At 37.5% G+C, this 23,873-nt stretch overlaps 2 protein-coding genes across 2 annotated transcripts; one reads left to right on the forward strand and one right to left on the reverse strand.

Annotated features, from left to right (window-relative positions):
• Positions 1-429: 429 nt before the first annotated feature.
• On the reverse strand, positions 430-9,732 carry LOC141442528 (uncharacterized). Its single transcript, XM_074107549.1, has 6 exons — positions 9,178-9,732; positions 8,886-8,982; positions 8,215-8,301; positions 7,440-7,526; positions 697-850; positions 430-453 (listed from the first exon to the last, which is right to left on the reverse strand). The coding sequence occupies exons 1-6, from the start codon at positions 9,188-9,190 to the stop codon at positions 430-432; spliced, it is 462 nt and encodes a 153-aa protein (XP_073963650.1). The 5' UTR covers positions 9,191-9,732.
• A 10,383-nt stretch (positions 9,733-20,115) lies between these two features.
• LOC141442529 (ecdysone 20-monooxygenase-like) lies at positions 20,116-21,110 on the forward strand. The gene is made up of 3 exons (XM_074107550.1): positions 20,116-20,151; positions 20,280-20,490; positions 20,908-21,110. The coding sequence occupies exons 1-3, from the start codon at positions 20,116-20,118 to the stop codon at positions 21,108-21,110; spliced, it is 450 nt and encodes a 149-aa protein (XP_073963651.1).
• Positions 21,111-23,873: the final 2,763 nt, after the last annotated feature.

Genomic DNA, 23,873 nt, shown 5'->3' on the forward strand with positions numbered 1-23,873 from the left:
CTCGCGAAATTCGCTGTGAGTCATCACTGCGACGACACCTGGTCTCAGAATTAAATAACTCAGCGTTAACCGGCTCGGTTAGCGTGAATATTACATCATGTGGGAACGGATTGGTGATTTCGACAATACCTTTGTTATTGTTTGCGGTACTGATGCAATTACTTATAATGCAATTACAAAGTACTTGCCTTTCCACGAAAATGTCGCCGTTTTGGACATCTACTGGGGTTTCTACTAGTATGGAAGAATTTGCGGGTATTACGGATTCAAGTAAATTTATATTACCGGAGGTGTACATACATATCGGGTTTATAGCTTGTGGGGTTCTAAACTGTCGGGTTCCGTAATTTATCACGGCTTGCCATTGTTCTAGCAAATCACAGCCAATCAAACCATCAAAGTAGTCATGGAATTTATAAACGAATAATTTCAGCGGTTGATCACTATTAAATTCTGGAAAAGACGGGATCGTTATAGAGTAGTCATTGATTGTGGATGCATGTATGTTTGTCACAACAAATGGATCGTATTGTAGTGGATATTCGGTGTAAAATTGCTTGACAGCTTCGGGACTGATAAAAGATTTATTCGCGCCGGTATCAATAAGCAATTTTAAAGGTGGGTTCTGTATTTGTACATAGGGCAACTGTTGTTGATTTTGTGAATTAATTTCTATCCGGGTAAAGTTTTCGTAACATTCTTGCAAAAATTTTGAGGATCTTGGGTCTCAGCTACGGTGTCCGGTTCCTGAACTTGAGTTATCTGTTCGACATCATCGGAAGGTACATATAACTCCGGGGATTGGTCGTAGTCATAGTCATAGTCAGCATAATAGTTGTTGTCAACGTAGCTTTCGTCAGAAAATAGGCATTCATGTAAATTTGTATTTGCATTGTTATTATTACGGTGTGGGTACTGATTCCAGTTTCTACTTGGGGCTAGAGTGCGGGCTACAGGATGACTAATACCGCTCATAGGTCTGGGGTAATTTTGATTCTGGTGGGGAAATATGGGTCTTTGGGGAATCTTAAACCCTGTGGACATGTTAGAACGAGGTAATGCTCGAAACATCTGCTGAGTCCTGGATGGGCCAGCCTGCTGTGGGTTAGTTTGAGGTCTAAAAAAATTAGTATTGTTATCAGGTCGCTGCTGCTGAAGATGCTGCGTGTTGTTATTGTATGGCCTCTGTGGAATGTTAGTGTTGAACTGTTGGAAAAATTGAGGTTTTTGCGCAATTTCGTAGTTTTTATTTTTGTTTTGTAAATACATTACATTGAGCTCTGCTTGTGCGTATTCGAGTGCTTGTTCCAGAGAACTAGGTTTCATACATCTAATGCGGGATCCTAAAGGTTCAGATAGGCCTCGTAAAAATGTTTGCAAAGCTAGATTCTTATATAACTCTCTTTTCGCTGATATGGTGGTTTCTACGGATTCGTGCAATTGAACGTAAGTTACTATGGTGCTCAGTAGGTGCTGACATTTTTCATAAAATACTTGGGGAGTATCACGACCTTGCGTCATCATAGACAAATCTGTATATAACGCAGTTTCATTTCTGCGGTCAGAGAAATTATTTATAAGTGATTCTCTAATCCCGGCCCAAGTGTCAGGAATGCCATTGGTGGCAAGGGTTCGCGCTGCGGAACCAGTTATTTTGTTTAAAATTCCATTTAATATGGATAAATTATTTAAATCATTCCCGGCACCTGGTTTCACATATGTCGTAATTATTTTATCACACAAATTAAGAAATCTAACCAAAACATTAGGATTACCATCGAACTCTGGTACTACTCTAAGGGCTTTAAAAATATCATCTATATCTACTTCTCCCATTTTCTCGTGTTCTGGTATACTACTTAAATTTCTAAAAGAATCGCTACGCGCGGTGCGCAGAACTTTTCGTTCGCACACCCGAGATCGGGCAGAAAGTGGGTGAAAAATTTTGGATATTGGGAAATACACAGGAATGCAACCAAACCCTATGTGTACTCACCACCACATTTCACGATGTCACTTTTCTTCCTCTTACTCAGGCGGCAAAATGGTCTCCTCGTCTGTGCTGCTCAGGTTCTTTGAAGAGCCAACGTGCACGTAGAACGTGATCAGGACGGATATCGATGTTAGATTTCGCGTACCGACTCGGCTCGACTCACGACTGCGCCAATTATGGAGGGGCAGCAGCGGAGGAGATGAATTATAATTGCGGATTTAATAATAATAAAATTTAATGATAAAAGAATACAAGTTTTACTTAAACTATCACGAATGGTTTCGTGTTGTCCTATAGGACCCGATGTTAGGTGTCGAAAGGCCGCGAGTCACTGTGCACACTGGTTTTGTAATTAGTTCGAAACTGATTGCCTAATTCACTGTGTCGGCGACGTAGCGTGGTGACGTAGTGTCGTGACGTTGCGCCGTGACGTTGAGTTGTCGTACGAGGTGCTGACGCGATGACGTAGCGCTGTGTAGGGCCCGTGCCTAACACGCGTCCAAGCTAAAACCTATTCCAGTAAATACGTCTCACCTCTAATGAAAAGTCATTACGATTTCCCCTGAGGATTTCCCTTGTAAATAATGCAATGTCACTATGACGTTTACTGTGAAATGGTTACATGATGGCTCATGAATTAGTCCTTCACCATACCAGTAGACTTTTTCTTGGTCTCACTCAGTGTTGCTCTCGTGTTGGTCCAGTTTAATCCTCGCATCGCTTAGCTACCTCACAGCTCTGGTGAATGAACAGCCTTATAACGATGAAACATTGGTTGCCTTTTCTTTTGCAAAATTAAAAAGCAGCTATTTTTAAGGTTAAGAGTCCGCAGCAAGTAGCGCTCAACTCCGCGTTGAGATCACGCGCTAACGCTTTAAAATGTTGTTGTTTCACCTAGAGTAAGACAGGGCGCTAGAAAGAAAGCAAGAGCGCGCTAGCGGGAAGGCGGAGCTAGAGACATGTCACAGTAACAATATTGCAGTAAAATATCTTCATACAATGGTGAAATTATTGCAGTATCTAAGTAGAATATAACAGTAGAACATCTCCAGACCAAGATTATAATATATACAGCGCGGGAGGGCAGCTACCGGCTAGGATATTATTTGGCGTTCCAAAAACGTAAATGTACATTACACTACACATTACGCTGTAAAACTTTTTTACTGCCCATGGTGAGTACACAATTTTACGTCTTCACCTTGCCAGAAAGTGGGTTTTACCATACGCATAGCGGGCGGTAAAACTCACATTATGGCCAGGTGTGGCGTAATAGTACATTATGTCTTAAGGGCGGTTAATAAGAAATTACGAACGAGAGTATTAGAAGCTCAAAGTCAAAGACTGAGGACTAGGTCGATGTTCATAATTATAGTACCGCCCGTGCGACTTACAATGTTTTCATCACATTTGCGAGTAAAATTGTATATGTGTAAAAGAAAAATATTATTGTTACAAAAATTGCCGATACCGCTGGTGCAGTTCTTGGCAGCGCCAGCTACCAGCCGCCCTCCGCCTCCCGCAGCATGTGCCTGACATGCGTGCACGAGGTCCTCCTGCTAGTCGTGCAGAACCTGCGCGCGCAGCAGTATTAGTACGCGCAACAACTCATAACGCCAAAAAAAGGCCCTTAGGTTTTATTAAGGACTGCAACCAAGTTAGCCTGCAGCTTACGACACTGTTTACGAGCAAGTGTGATGAAATAGTATATTGTACAACAAAAGCATAAAACGAGCAATTTTACCCGAGACGTTCATATAGCCACCCGAGCCACGGCGAGGGTGGATAGAAACGTCGAGGGGAAAATGGGCTCAATGCTAGAGTTTTACACTCTGCTTTTCACTTCGCTTGCGAAGAAATGAAATAGCAATAGTAAAAATAAATGTTCACTTATTTTGTACCTTTTATTTTTCATGCTTTACTATATTAGTTTTATTGATTTATTTTCATCGATTTGATTGATTTTTAGGTGTAAAAAATAAAAAAATATGTAGAAACTCTTTTGTTTGTGGTTTCACACCTTGATTGCCTTGACCTTAGACGAAGATTCTACTTTATGCACTAGAGCATAAAAAGTTATTGTATGTTGCCTAGATGCAGCATGAACACGCACTTTACGAGCATGAGAAGTGAAATAGTCGATTGTACAACAAGAGCATAAAACGAGCCATTTTACGACGTTTACGATTTTAAGACGTTCGTTCCGGTACGGCGAGGGTGGATAGACACGTCGAGGGAAAAATGGGTTTAATGCTCGAGTTTTACACTGCTTTTTACTTCGATTAATTCGAGGAAATAGCAACAGTGGAAACAATGGTTCACTTACTATGTTTCTTTTATTTTTCATGAATTACTATATACATAATTCTATTTTTTTATTTTATTGATTTATTTTGATTGATTTGGTTAATTTTTAGTTTTATATAAATAAATAAAAAAGTTAAAAACTTTCTGTTTGTGGCTGGTTGACACCTGATTAGCTTGGTCTTAGACAAAGATTTTATTTTATGCACTAGAGCATAAAAAGTCATTTTATGTCGCTTAATCTCAGCATAAAAACGAACTTTACGAGCATGAGAAGTGAAAAGTATAATATCTATAGACTACAACATCAACTTGATTGGACACATTGAAGATTGGGTGTATTGAATAAAATAAAAAAAGTCATACAATATTGTGTTTTATTTTTTAATACATACAAGTATGAAAATTCGCTTATTTTTAAGAACTCTCTCGTATCGGTAACTTTCTAGGTAGACGCGGATCTATAATTTCAGGTAGTATGCATTCCATGTAAAATTTTCTCAATTTATTTAATATGCTCTCCCAGAATCCTGTATCCTTTTCGATTTTTTCGAATAATATGCCTTTTGGAGTCCACACCACGAAGATACAGTATCTTTTTTTTGTAATATTTAACTGACCTTGTACTTGATAAAAGTAGTTGTGATTTTGCTTCAGTTTTATTTTCTGAGGATCACTTTCGTCCAACACACAGAAAGTAATTTTTTTCTTTAAAATAGCTTCTGTTGGCGTCATATTTGCCGCCGAAGCTGGGCATTTGATCTCCACAATTGTTTCTTCGTCTATGACTCCGTCGGGACTCGCGCCTAAATACTGGTGTTCCTCGAGGATGTATAACCCACAAGGTGATACTTGCACTCCTAGTGCAGCTTCAGTCTCTTTTAAAGCGATGGGCTCATTCTCATTGCCGTATCTAGTAGCATCGCTACCTTTAAAATTGCTATATAAGAGTGTTTTTATAATATTTTTACACGACGTGGCAGCTCTTCTCTTACATATTTGACCAAACACTGACGCAGTAAGGCGTATTTTTCGTTGTTTGATCCATTCAGGGTTCGTTGCCTGCCCAACGGTATCTTTTTGGATATTTTCAAGTTCTATTTTACTTTTTGAAAAGTCTGCTAAGAGTGCTTGTTTTCTTTTTTCGTAGTGCTCAACTTCCATATCTGGTTCTTTTTCGATATCACCGTAATGTTCATCGGGTCCTGCGATACGTTTTCTTCGTTTTGATTTTTTGTCTTGGCTTGATTTTCTTTTCGCCTTTTCTGCCTGCCTCTTCTCATACTTCTGCGTGTAAGTCCCCAGTTCTTCATTTTTTGTTAATACTTTACTCATGGTTGCTACAAGACTCCCGGTGTTTCTTTTTGTAGCAGCTGCGTAGCAACGGGACTCATAAGATCCACGAAGGGAGTAATTTATTCGTTTGCCTCCTATAAATTTTGCGATTAGTGCATTAAACTGCTCAACAATATTGTTTGTTTGCCCCATAAGGAGACTTTCGGCATTGTTTAAAATAGGACTTATAGCGGTGTATATGTCATACCACAAGCCACAATCTTTCATTTGGCCTATGAAGTTTTCTTCGCCTGGTTTCGGGCCATTACAAAAATATGTTTTGCAGTTGGCATGCTCACCAAAAACGTGGCAAGGCCCGTTTCGTAGGTCTTTTTTTAATTCATTTACTTTCTCAGTAAAAGTTTTCCCTTCCATTTTCGAAGAAAAGTCTATTGCTCCTTTAATTGCCTTTCGTAGTCGCAATATGTTATCATTTAGGCATTTCCTCATGATAATAGGGACAGGTCCTTGTTTATTTTCAGTTTTTTTTGTCAAATTTCTCAATTTAGTGCAATAATTTCGTAATAAATGATTACTGCATTCTATTTTGTGTATAGCAGTGGAGTGGCCATATGGCAATGCTTCGTTTAAAGCACTCATGACACTGCTATCGCCATCACCAATAAGTTTGGTGTATTTCAAGCCATGCATATTTATGCTGCATTTAAAACCTTCTACTACACCGTCGGCTTCCATTGCTGTGGAGCTACCAGACCAGTTTTTAAAACATTTATGTTTCTTGACCTCAATCTTTTTATTACTTGCAACAGCGCATACAGAGCAATAAGAATTCCGTATTCCTAAAAAGAGAACCTTTTTAGTTTCATACCCAATAATGCACGCTACCCCGGATAATGAATTATAATTGCTGGTACGATATGATCTTTTTCCCCACGATGCGTCCGCTACTACTGTGATGTAGGGAACGCCATCAGCGTCTACGTTTCCTTTTTCAATTGCCATTTGTTTTTCTTCGAGTCCTGCCTCAAACATGCTCTTCAAAGAGATATCTTTTAAAACATCCCCAAGCAACAAATTCTCTTTCCCAAATGTTTTCTCCGCTATACATGGCATATCTAAATGAGCGCAAAGCTCATCTAATTGGGAAAAGCCACTACCCGAACATACGACTGCTTGAACAACATTTTTATTAATTTTAGACTCTAGTTTTTCATTATTAAATGCTTCTTTTTTGCCACACATTTTGCATTTGAAAAGAAAAGTTGACTGGAATCCGATTCTCGACTCCTTCACAAAATCCATATCTTTAAAGCTGCAATTAAATGGACTATGATCCACAGCCTTCATTTGTTCAAATAAATATTGAACATTGAAAATTCGTCGACCTGTCATTTTACGTACGACTTCCTCATTGCTATCATGATCAAGTTCAATTTGTAATGATGGTGTCGAGGACGGAGTACTCGGACTCAAATTTCTGAAAGGAAAAAAAAAGTTACGTTATATTTATACCATGCAAGGTTAAATCAGAGTATACGGTGAAATAAAAATATTTGATACTGCATTATGAGGCGTACACTACTACAGAAAACTTCTAACGCCGGTGACGCTATGCAAAAAATACGTTTCGATTTTCGGTGCCATATTGTGCGCGCGACTACATTTTTAATACAAGCTTTTTGCTGACTGTACTTGCATTTTCATCCAAACTACTTTTCCGTACCAAATGTGGAAGAAGTGGGTCAAATTCAACTCGCAAGATTTTACCTGCACATACATTCATAGGTACATACATTGCAACTATTGCAAGGTAAAAGCTTGTAAAAATAATAATAAAAACACCAACCTGCTAAAATTTTGAAATTGAGGCGGAGGATCGGTATTGTTATCACTATCAGACTGCTCACTGGCATGCTCTCCGGTGCCAAGCGTACTGCACATGTAAAAAATACATACATAGTGAAATGACGTCAGTCGCCATTAGTCAAAGTAATAACAGAGACTACCAGAGGTAATACTTCGTTCGTAATACCTTACTTATCGCCCTTAATGAACAATGGGATATTATAGTGCTATGACCTGTATAAGTGAAATAACAGAAGTGCGGTGTACATCGATCAAGATAATAAACTGAAATCATCTTTAATAGCCGTGTCAATATAGGTACGAGTAGGTACTAGTCTCAGTGCAGTTGCAGTCAAGAGCGAAAATAAAACTACAAGTGAAAAACGTAAGTAGCTGTGAAATAAGTTTTTGGTAAAAAAAAAAATCTGTTCAAGCTTTTTTTTTTGCTGACTGTACTTTTTGTCGACTTTACTAGCATTGTTACCTATTAAACTACATCATACGAAATTTCAAGTCGATGCCATTAACCGTTGAAGAATTCCGTCCTGCGGAGACGATCCTGGCCGGACTACCAGGATGTCAGCTACCAGATTATTGTATTGTCACGCAATTCACATAAGTATACCAAATTTCAAGTCAATTCGACCACTGAAACTGAGTCAAATTCAACTCGCAGGATTTGAGCCTCACATACATACATACGAGTACATAGGTACATACATTGCAAGTTAAATAAAAGATTGTAAACTAGTAAAAATAATAATAAAAACACTAACCTGCTTAAATTTAGAGGTTGAGGTGGAGGATCGGTATTGTTATCACTATCAGACTGCTCACTGGCATGCTCTCCGGTGCCAAGCGTACTGCACATGTGAAAAATACATACATGGTGAAATGACGTCAGTCGCCATTAGTCAAAGTAATAACAGAGACTACCAGAGGTAATACTTCGTTCGTAATACCTTACTTACCGCCCTAATACACAATGTGCTATTACAGTGCTATGACCTGTATAAGTGAAATAACAAGTTTGTGTGGTGTACCTACGTCGTACAAAAATAATAAATAAAGGTACGAGTACGAAAATTCATTTTTAATACAAGCTTTTTTGCTGACTGTACTTTTTGTCGACTTTACTAGCATTGTTACCCAAACTACATTTATTTTGTACCTATACCAAAAACAAGTCGATAACATTGTAACAGTTGAAGAGTTCCGTCCTTCGGAGACGATTCTGGCCGGACTACCAGGATGTCAGCTACCAGATTATTGTATTGTCACGCAATTTACATAATTATGCAAAATTTCAAGTCAATCCGACTGCTAGAAGTTGGTCGAATGCAAGATTTGATTACAGACAAATATCGGGACAGGTGAAACTAAATAAAAGCTTGTAATAGAGGACAAGGAAGAAAAATCTTACGCTACTGTCCTAGTTATAACTTACCTATTAGGATTAATGTTTTCTTTTTTATGACGAGCCGGTCCTTTTTTTTTCCTACGAGCCGATAACCATAATCTTGTCTTCGATGATCTTTTCACTTCTGGAAACAAGAACATTAATAATTATTTTTTATGGGAGCGCCATAGTTCGCATAGGTACTCTTTTCTCTTTTCTAGTAAAACCATAATTATTTTTTGTCCAAATCATCGTTTGTCAGTATGCGAGCCGATATATGGACCCATTTTTTATAAGTACTTGGTAATATTGACTAAAATGCATCTAGGTAGGTACTTACCCTGTTTATCCATTTTTGTAACATAAAAATGCAAAGTCCATATAAGAAAGCCAAGGTCGTCGAACAGTATGTGCACACACACCACCAGTATCACCAAGAAATATCAAATCCGTTATCAGTCCAAGTCGTAAGTAGTTAGATCGCGTTTATGATACGAAGAGAATTCACCAAAATAATATTACGTAACTCTCGCGCACAGCTGACGAGTCACTACTAACGAGCGACGCACGCACACGCAGGGCCAGCGTAAACCAAGGACAAAGGGCGGCGCGTACCGCCCTCCCCCGTACCGTTCCCCCGCGCTAGAGTGATTCGCTGCAGATTCGCATAAAAAATGTATAGTTTTTTTACTGATTTTCGTAGTTTCGTTCTCATTTGAAAACCACAAAATCATTTCGGAAAAATGCTTTTTCTTATGAAACTACATAGTTTAGTCGATGCCGGAAATAGGTTTTGACTTCAATCTGAACTATATTTTGGCCGTAGTATTTAACCGAACTGCACAGGGTTTTTGGCTCTTAAAATGCAAAACTTGTACTCGTTCTATTTTCTTTGTAATACCATTTCAAGAGTCATAAACTAATTTCAGGCCTAGATATGCCTTATCTCATTGTATTTACAAAAATCATGATGATGCTACTTGTTATTTTAAAATAAGGACGTAACTACGATTTGTATGGAGAATCAAGCTTGCTGCGGACTCTTAATACGTTGGATATATGTCCTGGCGCTATCCACAGAAGTAGCGATAGTTTACAAATGCATCGAGCCCCCGTCTGGATGGACACAGACGTAAGCCGTATGCGTAGTGTTATAGTGACACATATCCGATGCGACCAGACCGGTCGGCCTTCAGGGAGCAAAACGAATCGCCCGCCCTCGCGCCGTCGTCTGCGCTGCACTCTGCTGCAGTCTAACTACCTACATTCTCGACTTTAAACTGCCCTCTAACAGCGCTGCGCCGCCTCCTAATAAATTTATAACGAACAAATTCCAGACGACCGGCCGTAGATAAAAAGAGGACCAATTTTAAATTTCCACCAATAACTTAGCGGTGGCGGTAAATCCTCAAAAGAAAAGACCCGTTTACTTGCATCTAATTAACATTTTAAGAATGTAATAATCAATTTTAGCGAACAATCGAACAGGTAGTTAAATTAGCTAAAGTGGTTTAGATACAAATATTTATAACCATTTACAAAAGTAGTCTGGACTGGAAGAGCATCGGCCATGTAGTCACAACAATATCGTTTAATTAAATCTATAAACTTATGTGAATGAACTGCAATCTAAAGACAAATAATGTTTGAATTGCCTTACTTAGCTTATCTCATAATTATAAGCCATTGTCAAATTTAATTGCGAATAATTGACAAATATTTTAAACATGCCAGTGTTTGCATTCATTAATTTTATTTTGAGTAAATAATTACGAGCTGCCACGCATCATTCCTGGAATCTTCGTATCGAGTTAGAGGGCTATCGTCCTGTCGGAATGCTGAGGAGTGCAATCAATTAGAATCGCGTGATCCCGGTGAACTGGCCCAGTTAAACGCGGAAGAGCACCAACATCATGTTCGCATCATTGCGCAATTAAGTTTTCAAGTTACGAGTATAATAAACAAGCAACAAGCTTTATCTTACCGCACAGCATACAGAAATACTTAAAATTGATCAGCAGAGCAATTTTCAGTCATTCTTATCGGATTTTGTTTGATATCTACTGCACATTGGTGCTTTTTTATTGGTAGTGTCATTACTCTTCAGTAATGCAAATATTAACCGAACAAACTTTGTAACGTACGTAAACATGTTTTTTGGGGTAACGTATTTTTACTATTTACTCGTATAACACGCGATGGACAATATAATAAGAATAAGTTGTTTAAAAGGCATGCGTGACCTAACTAAACTTGACTATTTACATTACCTAGGACATAATATCTTAAACTAAGTTAAAATTATTACTAAAAGTAAAATAAAAGTAACTAATAACTAAACTATAACTAGAAAAAAATTGTAAAATAAAAGGATCCCCCCGCGGCATGGACCCAAAGATCCGAAAGTCGTTTTGACAATTATTTATAAAAACTTAAACTTACATTAAACATTTCTAACACATAGATAAAGTTAGATAATGTTATGCCATCGAAGAAACTTTTTTTTTCAGAAATATACGTAGGCTCGCGATATTTGCTTCATCATCATCATCATCATCATCATCAGCAGCCCGAAGACGTCCACTGCTGAACAAAGGCCTCCCCCTTAGAACGCCACAATGAACGAAAACTCGCCACTTGCATCCACCGTATTTGCTTCATCATCCCAGCCTATATACGTCCCACTGCTGGGCACAGGCCTCCTCTCAGAACAAGAGGGCTTGGGCTATAGCTCCCACGCGGGCCCAGTGCGGATTGGGAACTTCACACGCACCATTAAATTGCTTCGCAGGTTTGTGCAGGTTTCCTCACGATGTTTTCCTTCACCGCAAACCTCGTGGTAAATTTCAAATGTAATTCCGCACATGAATTTGGAAAAACTCAGAGGTGCGAGACGGTGTTTGAACCCACAACCCTCTGATTGAGAGGCGATAGGTCAAACCACTAGGCCACCACGGCTTTTTTATTTGCTTAACAAAGCTAAATTATATTTTAACTTTTACCTAAAATGGTGAGTAAAACACAATATTATTGGCACCTGGCGATTTCTATGAATTAATGAATTGCAAAGTCAGAGTCGAAAAGTATTATAAAACTGGAGTCGTTGGGATGCCCTTTAGAAATACGAAGCTTGTCGTAAAGCCCAGATGTCGCGTGTTAGCGGGGCATCCTTTACCGCCGCTTCCTGTGTCCTCGGCATGTCACGAAGGTCAAATCTTTAATAAACATCTTTTTGTTCCCTTTCTTGTGCCGCTCGCCACTGCGCCCTTCTCCGTTGCTGAGCAGGTGCAACTTTAATTTCTTTCGCCAAGACCAAAAGAACAGTAAAGATCAAGTTACGTCTGGACCTTGTGTAGTGTTTGTTACCCAAGAAGATTATAATTAACTGTTAAAATGTAAAAATTTGAATGAACAAATGAAACGGAGATCAAAGTTCTGTGTATGAGAATGTTAGTACAAATTTTGAAAGCATGATTGAATATGATTAAATATTTTACCCAGCAAGATTTCAAGCAAGTTTTGAAAGTTGGTTCATCTTTATTTTTGAACATAAGGAATCGTAGGTGCGTTATCTCAGTAAATGAAAATGGAGAGACCAACGCTATTTGGAATTTCACAGATATTGACAGACGGACGGATAGACAGACAGACGTAGCCAACTCACATCACAAAAGTGATCTATAGGGTTCCGTGTTCGCAACCGAGTTACAGAATTCTAAAAGCAATACTTTGGGCAGCCCTGTTCTACTCTTCTAATTTTATGCTCTACCTGCTGGATACAATAATTACTATAAAAAGAAAATTTCCGAGTCTTCTTAATCATATCGTGTATAAATGACTGCAGAGCCGTTGACTTCAGACTATCAAACACAATAGCAATCGTCTTAGCAAATATTTGCAGAAAGTCTTTTTTATTTGCTGAAGGCTCCTTTAGGTGAACGCTCTGAAAAATAAAGCACTCGTAAAAATACCCAAGTAATCAAATGAATGAGCCTTAGTTACGAAATCTTGATTGTACATACTCAACAAGTCTGGAGATAATTCAGATTACTGCCACATTCGTTATAGTATAGTGCGCCATTCATGGCAAACAAGAACTGTACCTACATACTTACACTTAAAACTCTGTTAAAACTTGAAGGCACAGAGGTAAAACAGAAAAAAATGAAATTACCATTATACCAAATGAAATTACCATTACCATTATTATTCAATTAAACCTAGTTTGGCTGTACCACGGTTGATTTATATGCCCCTTGTATCTAAATGACTGTTTCTTCAAACATGTTTTCATACTTTAAATTAACATCTCAAACATATCTTAAATCAGACCGTTCTCAGTGAGCGACGAATTTAACGAGGTTTTTGACCTAGACCATTCCATCGGTTCAACAGGAACCAGATAAAAATGATTATAAGCCATTATCAATAATACCTATGTTCAGTAGAGATAACCCCATTCTAAGCTGTTACTTAAATAAAATTGATATCTTTCAATGTGTGTACTCTAAAATATAGCCTAAATTGAATAAAGATATTTTACTTTGACTTTGATACATATTATACCTACACCTTAAAGTCGTTTTCGGATACAACGTACGAATCGAATAGGTACCTATTTTCAAAAAGTTTTGCAACTAGATTTTACTGTTTGAATTTTGTCACGCCCTAAGCATTTTGTAAACGCACTGAGCTTACTCCGTGCCTTATCACGCTTTTAATGCAGACGTAAATATTTATGATTCTGCTGGTTGCAAAAAAGATTTAGTGGACGCGTTAAAAATAGCATTATTATTAATAGCACATTCATTTATTTAGTAACAATCGGGTCCATTACGCACCGTTCGGATTTTCGTTCGCCGCCACGTCGAAGCAAGGCCACTTACGAGTAGATATGAATAAGCTCGATGCATAACTTATTGCTTTGTTTAACACATTATCAGTGGTCAAAGTGCATTCAATTGAATGCGTTATTTCGTGTGGGGTCGCGCGTCCTTGAAGAATCGTTTCAGAAAGTAGAGCAGTTGAGATACAGAAACATTGTTTGGATGAAAAGAAAGGATGTTTGATTCATTCCTATCTTATCTTTTACGCACGCGGTGCGTGTCCCAATCTATGCTAAAGCTTTTAAGCTCTTCGGAGAATAGCTACGAGTATTATAACATAATTCGCTTCGCAGTGTGTTTTCGTCCAAATTACCGCAGTGTTTGAAGTCAAAAGTCTTTGACCAGTGTGTGTTGCCAGTGATGACGTAGGCACGGATCTGAGACGCGAGCGCTAACGATGGGCTTCATGAGGAAGCTCAAAGTCACTCAAAGGGCTATGAAGAGGGCTATGCTCGGGGTTTCTCTGCGGGATAGAATCAGAAATGATGAGTCGCAGTGGGCGGGGCACATTGCTCGCAGGACTGATGGCCGATGGGGCCAGAAGGTTCTCGAATAGCATCCGCGGACCGGGAGAACGAGCAGAGCCTTGGGGGAGGCCTATGTCCAGCAGTGGACGTCTTTCGGCTGACATGATGACGATGATGAACATAATGAAATGCAAGAATTTTCCAAACGAAAAATCTCGCAAAAAATGTTCTAAACGAGATCAGTAACGATTTTTTATGTTTTGTCAATTAGTGGCCTATCGTGAGTCCATCTGTTATCCTCAAGTTTTTTCAAATGTATAGAAGTATAATGTACCTACCTACCTACGATTTGATGATGAAATAAAAACGAGTTTGTACTATAAGATATGATATTACATTAGGTACTCGTTTTTTTATCCTCATTATACTAATCATTTTCGCAGTTGTCATTTTGCTCTTAATTAAACGCCTATTCATACTTACGCTATCGATAACTTACGAAATTGTTCATACGTTTGTTTCGTATCTATACATCCTAGACCTAGTAACATATGGGCCAGAGAGTAATCGCCGTATTCCAATTAAGAAAATAAATTGCTTGCAGATCGGCGGCGGCTGTTCAACAATTATAATAATTAAACTGAAAATAATTGTTTTAGTACAGCGACAAGGTTTTAATTTATAGGTTTTCCATGTCCTTATTGGATATTCTTAATTCTGCGCTTAATTACACCCGATAAATCTGTCTGTGTCTGTCGACCTAATTTTTGACGTTGAATACGTGTCCCTAATACACAATCTACTAACTCTACCTACAGTTGAATGAAATTAGCTCAAAATTTGTCAAAATATCTAGAGTCCATTTATCTATGGGGATAGGTTCGTTACGGAACGAATTTAAAAATAATTAACTCCCCTCCCCCCTCCCATTCGGGAGGCGTACTCACGCATCCCCCCTGGCGTCTTCAAAAGTATCCCAGACTGAGTTTTCTTTGAGTTTCTAAGTGTGAAGGAATGAAATAATACTCGATATAAATTTAGTACAACGTGTCACTATACAAAAGTCATATCTCTTATAGTTCCCGTGTAATGAGACCCTGAATATCAACTTTTATCCATGGTTTGCTTTTTTCCGTTAAAACTTTAGTTTTCTCAGTAAATATTTTGTTTACAAGTAAAACATGGTCTACCCACTAAACTAAATAATGGAACATTATGAGGTACAATTTATGTATAACTATTAAGTACTTATTCTGTGGTATAACAAACTTTGATTTGTTTTGTGTATGAACTATTTGAAAAAGATTTTTTTTTATATTTATTGTTGTGGCGGCAATAAAACTATCAAATCAAATCATTTATTCAGTAAATAGGCCGCAATGGGCAAATTTACACGTCATTTTTTAAACTACCAGCGCTTTCGCGGAAAGACTATCATTGCCAAGAAGAATGCGCCGCAAGAAACTTGGCAGAAAGTAATTTTTTCAAAAAAAAGAAAATTACAAACAAATTACTTAAAACTACAGTATAAAATTAAAGAAAAAATTAAAAGAAAAGAATAATAATAATAAGGGATTTATGGGGTCCTTTACTTACAAAACTAAACACTAACTATATCTACGTTCAGTGGAAGTGTAGAATGCTTCCACCGTCATAAATTAAAATAATAATAATAATTATGCATAAAGTTTATTGTATAGATTTTGGCTATCTGTTAGAGATTGCAAACCGAGCCCGGAAGGGCACCGGGCCCGGCCATTCTTCCGGGGCCGGTAAGTAAACCGCGGCGCTGTTTTGTTTATTCCAAAGCTACCAAAGTTTATCTAACTATTTAATCTAAGTTGTTATGACACGTTAAGTACCTACTTTAAGCTGCGTTATTAGTTTCTTATTTTAATACTATGTTTTCAAATGACACTATAAGGGGTAAAGAGAAAGTCCTGCTTGTTTAAACTTATATAAAAATGAATAATTACTAATACTAATGTTACTTTTCCGTCCATAAGTAAAAGTAATCAATTCTGTATTAAGTGTGATTTTGAGACTTGAGTGAGACTGATTATTGTGATAATTGTTCATAAGCCAGAAAATTCTCATAAAGGATTCATCGCTAACGAATGCAACCGGGCCCGGCCGGGTTGAGAAACATAACGGGTTGCAATCTCTACTAGGTATCTATTTATCACCTACTTACGAGTCTACCAATCATAGGTAGTTACAACGATATAGGCGCTCTGAATCGAAAATATAATCCCGTGTTTTCTTTGCGAAAGAGTGAGAGTGAGAATTTCCGAAAATCTGTCCAAATTCCTTGTCTAAGTACCTAACGTTATAAAGGCAACTTTATGGAAAATTTCAGTTTTACAGGGCAAAGGATTAGCGTTGGGCGTTGATGAGACGGTCGTCTGTCAGTGAAGTCGGTCAGGATTTGTCTTTTATATGTATACCTAGATTATAGGTGGTAGATTTTTTTGATATTCATATGTAAATGCTTGTTATAGCCTAAATTGAATAAAGATATTTTGACTTTGACTTTATATCCAGTTGCAATGCCGATCAAGTCGCTCCGACTACCACGCAATAAGCTCGCCTATCATTGTTTACAAAAAAATAATGAGCGATTAAGTAACCTTTGCGTTAAACTTTTTTGCAATTAACTGTTTTTATATCAACGTGCTGGTATTCATTAAGCTTTTATGTTGCTATTGTGTATAAGTATGATTCACTTTCGATATGATTTGATGAGCTCAATTACCTCTTTTAATAAGTGGTCATGTCATGGGTTAACCCCTCGTACGATTAAGACTTTTCGTTTTGTGTTTTTTTTTAAATCAGCAGAATTGTTCTTATTAAAACAGATGACACTAGAATTCAGTACTTACTTAAGTACTTTTTTAGTTCCCGCATACAAGAGGTTAAAATATATGTTTTTTTGAGAAATTGATAACGATAAGTTGCACTGCTATCTGGAAAAACCCTCTTCAGCCTACATTGTATACCGACAATAACTTCTGAGGACTTTCAGTCACTTTTCTTTTTACGTCGGTCCGCGTTAATAAAACGTGGACAAGCTAATCTGTGGCTAATCCAGAATAAGCAGGTACCTACCTACACATATCGTACACATACCGTTTTGTCGTACACATAATATTTTGGTCTATTTGTCGATCCTTGTTTTTTGATTGCTCTTCTCTACCACTCAGATGGCAAAGATCCCTTTAGGGATAAGTCCGCCTTTGTACTTAACACTTTACTTTTTTTCTGAAACCTTTTTGTTTTTCCTTTTTGTACAATAAAGATTACCTATAAATAAACAAACAAAATATCTACATAAAATAATATTTTCTATAACTTTTGTTACTTTCTAAGCAGTTCGTTTGACAAGAGAATTAAAATGTGATCCCTGAAGTAACTCTCATAACTTACATCGTGCACCAATGCGTAGCAAGCAGCACGCACAGCGCACTACATAAAATTATTCGTACCTGTTACAGGTGTAACACCCTTATTAAATTGATTATATCCGCTAATTAGGAGAAGAACGGTTCTTGCAATACAAGCATCGAATATTTGAAACAATATTTCATTCTGTTTAAATAGTTAAATTTGGTCTCGAAGTATGAAATATAGCGTTAGGGGTAATCAAAAGGGCATCGTCCTTTGCAAGCTAAAACATATAAACATAAACCCGACGCCACATAAGGCAGGAACAACAACGAGACATTAGAAGGTTAAGGTATGTCTACATTACGTCTAGCCGTAAAAATTTAATTTGAGCTTTATTAACTTGAGCAAAAAGATACCTTATTGGATAAAGGTTGGAATAGCATTGGGCTTTTAAAGCTGACGAATCTGACGATGGCACAATAAAATAAACCGTGTCTTAGATTTTAATTTGAGACACAGGAGAGAAAGAAAACTCACTTCTAACTAGCCTTATGCTTTTACTATGGCAGCACTTCTACAACTTGGATGAAGCTCACTTCATACTCTTCATACACTTCATATTCATGTTGTAAATTTAAACTTCCTACATCAACCAACAAAGTAAGCAACGGTTTGGTACCTATATATATTTTAACGGGATTATTGGGTCAGATTCTCGGCGGGCGGGATTAGGTACACGAAGATCGAGGTCTTGGTTGATACGACTAAATTAATCTTATGCTTGAAGGTTGCACGAGGGATCCATGAAGCAGACATTTAAACGCGTGCGTTAACGTTAGTTCGTTACGTAATGACAGTTACGCAAAGCCAATGTCAAGAGCACTGCGTAAGAACCACGTTTGCGCCGGCCTCGAGGTCGCTGACCGCCGATAGCAAATAAAATCTTAACCCAACCTGAACCCGTCTAATTTCGGCTGATACGTACGACTATATGCAAAACAACACAATAAAACGGCCAGTAGATTTACTTCCATTCGTAATTGATTAGCTATAAGGTGTCTATTCGTATTTAGGTAGCGCTGCTTCCACGTCAATATATTATTTATTATGAAGAGATCGACATTGTTTGGACCAAATTTAACCTTAAAACAAATGCTCCATAGAAATGAGAAAATACCTAACGAGTTCTTAAATGGTTCCATTAGAAAAAAAAACAATATTTTCAAAATTGACGATTCATCATCCCAGCCTATATACGTCCCACTGCTGGGCACAGGCCTCCTCTCAGAACAAGAGGGCTTGGGCCGTAGTTCCCACGCGGGCCCAGTGCGGATTGGGAACTTAACGAAAATTGACGATTACTACTGAATTAACTAAATGACGACTAGTACTCTACTAACTGTACTTTAACGTAACAAATAAATACTCAGTTCCCATCAAAACGTTTTTTTTTTTCATGAGTTCTGGGATAGAGTTATTAGCGATTTATTATATGCATACAGTCTAGTATTAGCCTAAGGAGCATAAATGCATTGTGTGTTTAGTCTGGCAGCACTTGGTCCAACTCCCATAAAAAGTGGTCAATCTCCTTTATTTGTCTAACTACCCTTTGACCGAGCGTAAACTGCTACTAAACAATTAACAACCCGTTGTTTGAAAACGAATCTTGGTGAAATCATTAAAATTTTAGTGTTAATCAGTCAACTACGTGATCGTGAAGATGCATTATATATACCTACCTATCTACATACATATAGATGTGAATCTTTAGCATTTCTTTTGAGTCTATCATAGACCAGTCGATGGGTCAAAATGAAGAAGAGTTGAAACTTGATTTTCATGTCTCGTTTATTCATATAACTGTTAAATCCGGCAATACATTGACCCGTGCATTAGTGGTAGAGCATTCTGGTAAGATGTTGAGGGTTCAACGCTCGATTGGTCAATTTGACCGTTGAGAAGTGCACACAACAAAACGTTGAATTACTCCGAAGATACCATGTAATTTGTCCTTTATCGATATCACCTATATCAGGGGTGGCCAACTTGATTAGACCCAAGATCTACTGCTTACTGACGAAACCCTGCGCGATCTACCAATTACATACTTCTTGAAATCTTGAATGAAACAGCATAGTTTAGTTTTTATATTTTTTGCCTTGCCACGTCGACTGGACTAATAGTCGCGATCGACCGGTTGGCCACCCCTGACCTATATGTATTTCAAATTGAACTCTGCATGTTAGTTCCGCTACAGATAACATAATAGCTCCTACTCGTAAAACAATAGTGTTCCACAATCCTGGGATACACAAAATAAAAGCACATTTTTCAAGATATATCGTTCAGTGGTCTTGACTTAACTATCGTCACATTCCCCCTACTTTCTGTTAACCCTCGGATACTTGAGCTTCTCTTTAAACAAGTTGAAGGTGCTGATTTATAAGACTAAAGTTTTCCAGAGTTGAGTTGTCCAGGAAAGGAAAGTTATTATGGGTTACTAATTTGTTGATGACAGCAAAGCAGACCGAGACAGAAATGGCGAAACTGAGCGAATGGCCGAACAAAGTTGTGGTTTGGGAGATGTGCACGTTAAAAAGAGAGGTCTCTGCCCAGCAGTGGGGCACATAATACGCTAGTAATAATAGTATTAGTAGAAGAAGCAATAATAGTTTAATAGTATATGTTGTTTCACTCACCAGAACACTTCTCCGCCGCTGCTGGACTGGTCTGGCATGACCCCGACGCTCGTGCTGATAGCGGTGGCTCTATTGCTGGCGGGGGCAGTGGTGCTGCGCGGCCGATTGGACGGCAAGCTGCGGCTGCCCGGGCCGCCGTCGCTGCCCCTAGTCGGGACCCGCTGGCTCTTCTGGACCCGGTACCGCATGAATAAGTTGCACGAGGCTTATGAAGGTGAGATTACTGTGATTATGAGGCATTTTATTTACCACAAATTGAAATTGAGTAGTTGGTAACATCTAAACCACATAAATTCTCTAAACCACATATTTTTTAAATAACTAGAATTTTTATTCATATAAGAAAGTACATTACAAGCCAAATTTCAATTCAAATAAAAAAAAAACAAAATCAATACAAAATCAAATGAAGTAAAACTGTAGAATTATTCTTTTATTTATTTAGTCGATTTTGTTTACGAATAAATGACGTTACACTCGCTATTGCTGCAGAAACTCAATGAGGAATCGCTTTTTAGCAACGTATGTTATTTGATTGGTAGTGTCACATGCCCTATCAAGCAAATTTGATTTGTAACAAAAATATTTGCCCCTCTTGTGACCCTAGTGATTATCGCGTCCTAATTACCAGATATGCTACTGCGTTATGGGCCAGTGTTCGTGGAGACGACTCCGGGCGGAGCGTCCCTCGTGTCCATCGCAGACAGGATAGCGCTGGAGACAGTGCTGCGGACGCCCGCCCGCCGGCCCTACCGCCCGCCCACGGAGATCGTCCAAATCTATCGCAAGAGCCGGCCTGACAGATATGCTTCTACTGGATTGGTTAACGAGTGAGTATCTAAGTGTTTTATATTACGAGTACCTGGCGACTTCTAGATTCAAACTTGATGAGAAACCTTTATAGGATCAATACAACTATCTAATTATGTGCTAAAACATACCGTATTCATTTTAAGACACTTCGTATATGACATGTCTTATTATTATTGTTCTTATTATTATTTTATTTGTTCATTTCATGTGTTTTATGTACAATAGAGAGTTTACAATGCAATACAAGACATATATGTAATATCTTAAATGCAAAGTCAGAACAAGCACAGCTCTATCTTTACGGATACGGATGAGAGGGTACTGAATACTGATTTCATACAAAACACGAGCGCGCGCTAGCTTATATTAAAATGTCGTAAGCGACAAAACGGTTTTTCTCGTTTCAACTACAAATTACAATTTAATAAAATAAATCCAACTATCATGTTGAAGTATGGGTTAAAACTAATTCAATATTAAAATTTGGAATCTTAATTTGATCTGGGTTGCCTGTAACATGCAAATCCCTGTCTTACATGAGGTATCTTTGATATTTTTTTCTGTGCTATAAAATTTTACGAATCGTGTTTCGGCAACTTACAAAATGAAGTCATTGAAATGAAGAATCAGATTTTCAAATATCACTTTGATATGTTTTGTAATTGCTGAGAAAAATCTAGATGTTTTTCACCAAAATGCTCAATTCGTCGTCTAAAATAAAATCTGCGATTAGGTAAGCTTTTATTTCGTCAGTATAGCTCTAAAGGACCGATCGTCTCTGCAATCGAATGAGTATTAGTAGTATTGTAACTAAGGGACCCCATACATCCCTGTATTTCTTTTATTATTATTTTTTGTATTTTTTTTTCTCTTTAATTGTATAATATAGTTTTTAAGTATTTTATTTGTAATTATATTTTTATGAAAAAACGACTTTCTGCCAAGTTTCTTGCGGCGCATTCTTCTTGGCAATGATGGTCTTTCCGAAAGCGCTGGTTGTTTAAAAAAATGACGTGTAAAAGTGCCCATTGCGGCCTATTTACTGAATAAATCATTTGAATTTTGAATTTGAATTTTGAGTCAAAATATTCTCGATTTGGATATCTCGTAAGAATCATTCGTCAATTTCTATGTTAATCCAAGATTTTGTATACCAAAAATGACAAATTAAAACACAAAAACCCAAGAAATGCGACAAACAGGAAATATTCTGCATATTTAGATGCCCAAATTTAGACTTCTGTACCTATTTAGAGGGAACTGTTAAATACATTATTCAGTATGCTGCACGCAACGGATATTATTATAATAAGTACTTGTATTGTAGCTTTACTCGTAAGATTTTAGTTAACTCAATTGTTTACCGGATATTATTTAGCGTTTCCCTCCGATTACATCATGAAATCACGTCTATGAAATTCTATCAATACCAGTGATTAAGATTGCATTAATTTTTTATCAAATTGAATACAGGGATGGCCGTGGTAGCTTAGTGGTTTGACCTATCAAGTAAACCAGCCGTTTTCGATCTTTTTTTGGTGATGGAACCCTATTGGATAATCTAAATATTTGCAGGAGTACTGGTATAGTCAAAATCAACTAATTTAATACTCTGAAACTTTAAGGCATTTATGTTAATTATGTGGTCAGTACTTTTACGGAGCTTTTGTGATTCGCGGAGCACTCTTTGAGAATGGTTAAAGTAGACTCGTGTTTTCGAGCCTATGTGCCCTATGTTAGCTAGCACGAGTTTTTTGGCATTCATGTGCAAAATTACGGTTGAAATTTGCCATGTGGTTTTTGATGAAGGAAAACATACAATACAAACTCTTTCTTGAACACCAATACAACACATAGTAAGCTAAGCAGTACAGAAAACACATGTACCTACCTATATAGAGATTTTTAAGGTAATAAGCAATAGGCTTTATCGCAAAAAACCTGGAAGTAAGAAACCTGGATACACTGTGAAGCAGTTGAAGTATAATATGTGTGTGAAGTTGCCAATCCGCGTTGGGAGCTACATCTCAAGCCCTCTAACTCTGAGAGCAGGTCTGTGCCCAGCAGTGGGACGTACCTATAATAGGCCGAGAGAGAATAAAAAAGGATAGGATCCACAAGAAAATAATGAAACGTTTTTTAAAGGTTAAAGGAGACATTCAATTTGGTAAACGGTGGGGGAATACAAGAAATGTAAGTGTATAAAAAGTTAAATTTAGTTTTCTGTATTGTTTAAGATACTTATATCATTTTCGAAAAAAAAAATCTACCGACCGATGATTTGAGGGACTTATAAAAGGAGGTGTTTTTATCGATTACCTATATTAGATACCTACCTAAGTATGTATTTATATGTATGTCACCTGTATTTTTAACCTTTAAACGATTCGATCTCTCATCCGGTGTCGAACACCACTTTACTTCTTAATTATTATTTTGTTTTGTATGGCTATTATTAGAGATTATTAGTGTCGGATTGATGTCATCAGTCAGCTATGGGAATATTGATGTATATATGTATAATAACTATTGTTAGGATTTTTTAAGCAACCTCCTGCTATACACCTGGCCCACAGGTACCTCCTAGTTCGGGCACCAGTCTCCGCCACACATAGTATATAAGAAAACATGTACTTTTAATTAATTACTGTTGTCTACTTTTGTGGTGGAGGAATAAAAATAAATTATTATTATTATACCTTGCTACTAAATAAAGCAAAATATATAACCAATTAATAATTACTAACGGCACAAATATTGTTGTATTCGCATAAATATGACTTT

This window comes from Choristoneura fumiferana, chromosome 25 (genome assembly GCF_025370935.1).
Source record: "Choristoneura fumiferana chromosome 25, NRCan_CFum_1, whole genome shotgun sequence".
Lineage (NCBI taxonomy): Eukaryota > Metazoa > Arthropoda > Insecta > Lepidoptera > Tortricidae > Choristoneura > Choristoneura fumiferana.

What these genes read in the sequence shown, in the direction of transcription:
- LOC141442528 (XM_074107549.1), bottom strand. An exon ending in CAACCTCTAAATTTAAGCAG is followed by an intron (nt 7,527 to 8,214) that starts GTTAGTGTTTTT and finishes TTACATGTGCAG; the next exon opens with TACGCTTGGCACCGGAGAGC. An exon ending in CAATTTCAAAATTTTAGCAG is followed by an intron (nt 851 to 7,439) that starts GTTGGTGTTTTT and finishes TTCTGACGAAAG; the next exon opens with CTACGTTGACAACAACTATT.
- LOC141442529 (XM_074107550.1), top strand. Translation starts at nt 20,116, where the DNA reads ATGGCGAAACTGAGCGAATGGCCGAACAAAGTTGTG. An exon ending in AATGGCCGAACAAAGTTGTG is followed by an intron (nt 20,152 to 20,279) that starts GTTTGGGAGATG and finishes TTCACTCACCAG; the next exon opens with AACACTTCTCCGCCGCTGCT. An exon ending in GTTGCACGAGGCTTATGAAG is followed by an intron (nt 20,491 to 20,907) that starts GTGAGATTACTG and finishes CCTAATTACCAG; the next exon opens with ATATGCTACTGCGTTATGGG.